The following is a 1,973-nucleotide window of genomic DNA, read 5'->3' as shown; positions in this document are numbered from 1 at the left end:
ATGCTTTTTTGTGTATTCGATTGCTTATTTATACCTATTTTGTTTTCATTGTTGTTTTTTTTAATCTTTTACTAAGGGATTCCTATTTTTTTAAAAGATAATATTATTACCGATACAATATGCATGAATTTGCTTGCTGTTAGAAGAACACAACCTTTTTTTTTTTGTTTAAAGAAAAAAAATAAAACCTATTAGAAACCTAAAGAGAAAATAAAAGAGCATGTACTATAAAATAAATAGCTTTATTCTCTTCATTCATTTTTTTTATTAATAAAAGTGAATGTTAAGAAAGATCATACAAAATAACGAAAAACAGAATCAAGAATCCCAATTATAGATCAGAATCCATGAATTGTCTTTGTTGTTCTTTAGATATAACCCATCATCTTCTGCTTTCCAAAAACACTCCTTGAAATCACACTTATCAAGCAATTCGCGATTGACCCAATATACATCGAAACGTCCATGGTGATTTGCCCAACTCATGTTGCACCAAAAAAGTGTCGTTCCCCCAAAGTTAGCCTCAAATGTCCAATACCATTCTTTGGACATTTGGATTAGGTGCACACCTAAATCGTCATCTTTGGATTGGCAATGTATAGTCAATTCGTTGTCGCTCAACCCATTGATGATGTGAACATAATATCTCTTTCCGGCATGAGCAAGACTGATTTCGCTCAAGGCAATGGCTACTACAAGTAGGATGGCCATGAATTTGTTGGAAATGCCCATTTCTCTGATTTCTTTGCTGTTTTTATGTTAGAGTTTCTTGTTACTTCTTCATTTTATAGTTGAAGAATTAATTCTTGATGCAAGTATTAGCTCATATTAGAGTATATTTTGGATAGAGTATATTTTGCAAAGTGAATTAAGTCATATATGGAAATTAACATTGTGAATAAATTAGTTTTTATCTTCGAAATATCATAAATTTATTAAAAAACTTTTAATATTTTATTGTATCCAAATAAATTCTTATATTTTGATTTGAGTCATTATATTAATATATTTTTATTTGCTTACATCAGCATTATATAATGTTTCTAAAACTTTAACAATTATTACTTTATTATTAATTATTTTACTTTATTAGCCAATAGATTTCATAAATAGAGGTTAAGAGATAGATAAAACAGCAATCTATGATTTGACAATAGTTGAGTTATAATCTAGACTACATAACTTTATAACAAATATAATCATTATAATAAGTTTATGCTTATCTCTTTTGACATTTAAACTTAGAATCATAATCATAATCATAATCAAAATCACAAGTATGACATAATCATACTTTTGACATTTAACAAATATAATCATACTTCAATAGCCTAGTATCTCAAATAAAAAAGAAGCAAATGCAACCTGCTCTAAAGTAAATCAGATCCTAGTAAAACTTTTTTCAGACAATTTGAAGTTATATTCTGTTTCCCCATTAACCCAGTCCGGTGTCAGCAGCGATAACAATGGCACCCCAATAACACAAGGATTAACCGATGAAAGGAGAACTGGAAAGGGAAGGAGGAAGAGAAGTGGAAGGTTTAGAATTAGGTCAATAATACAATGAGCAAAAATGAAGCCAATATAATTTTCAAACTTGAAGTGCAACTCAGGGTAGACTCTTCTAAAATGTGCAGATGGCACATGATAAATAAATAACAAGACCAAAAGGAAAAAGGAAAGCAAAACAAAGATGCATAATGTGACAAGTCTCAAAGAGAAGAAGGAAAAGGTGAGTGCCGATTAATCAGAGATACAGTAATAGCTACGTGACAGAACATCCAAAGACATCATCGGTTTGAGCTATCTTTAATGCTCCAATTTGAAAACATGTATACAGCAGCACAGTAAACCTTAGGAGGATAAATAAATAAAATATTGATTTGAGCATAGGTAGAGGATGTTAATGTAAAAAAAAAAAAAAAAACAGTGAAAGGGTTAAAGTGGAGTTCTTTTTTGTGTTAATGAACAAC

General features: G+C 29.7%; 1 protein-coding gene across 1 annotated transcript; it reads right to left on the bottom strand.

The window, feature by feature from the left end:
- Positions 1-318: 318 nt before the first annotated feature.
- On the bottom strand, positions 319-732 carry LOC111301012 (S-protein homolog 1-like). The gene has a single exon (XM_022896538.2). It carries the CDS (start codon positions 730-732, stop codon positions 319-321), a length of 414 nt encoding a protein of 137 aa, XP_022752273.2.
- Between the last annotated feature and the right edge of the window lie 1,241 nt (positions 733-1,973).

The sequence above is a fragment of the Durio zibethinus genome, chromosome 18 (assembly GCF_047325235.1).
Source record: "Durio zibethinus cultivar Kanyao isolate XHJ-2024 chromosome 18, ASM4732523v1, whole genome shotgun sequence".
Classification (NCBI taxonomy): Eukaryota; Viridiplantae; Streptophyta; class Magnoliopsida; order Malvales; family Malvaceae; genus Durio; species Durio zibethinus.
Note: the sequence above shows the minus strand (reverse complement) of the source record. Positions and strands in the feature narration are given on the sequence as shown.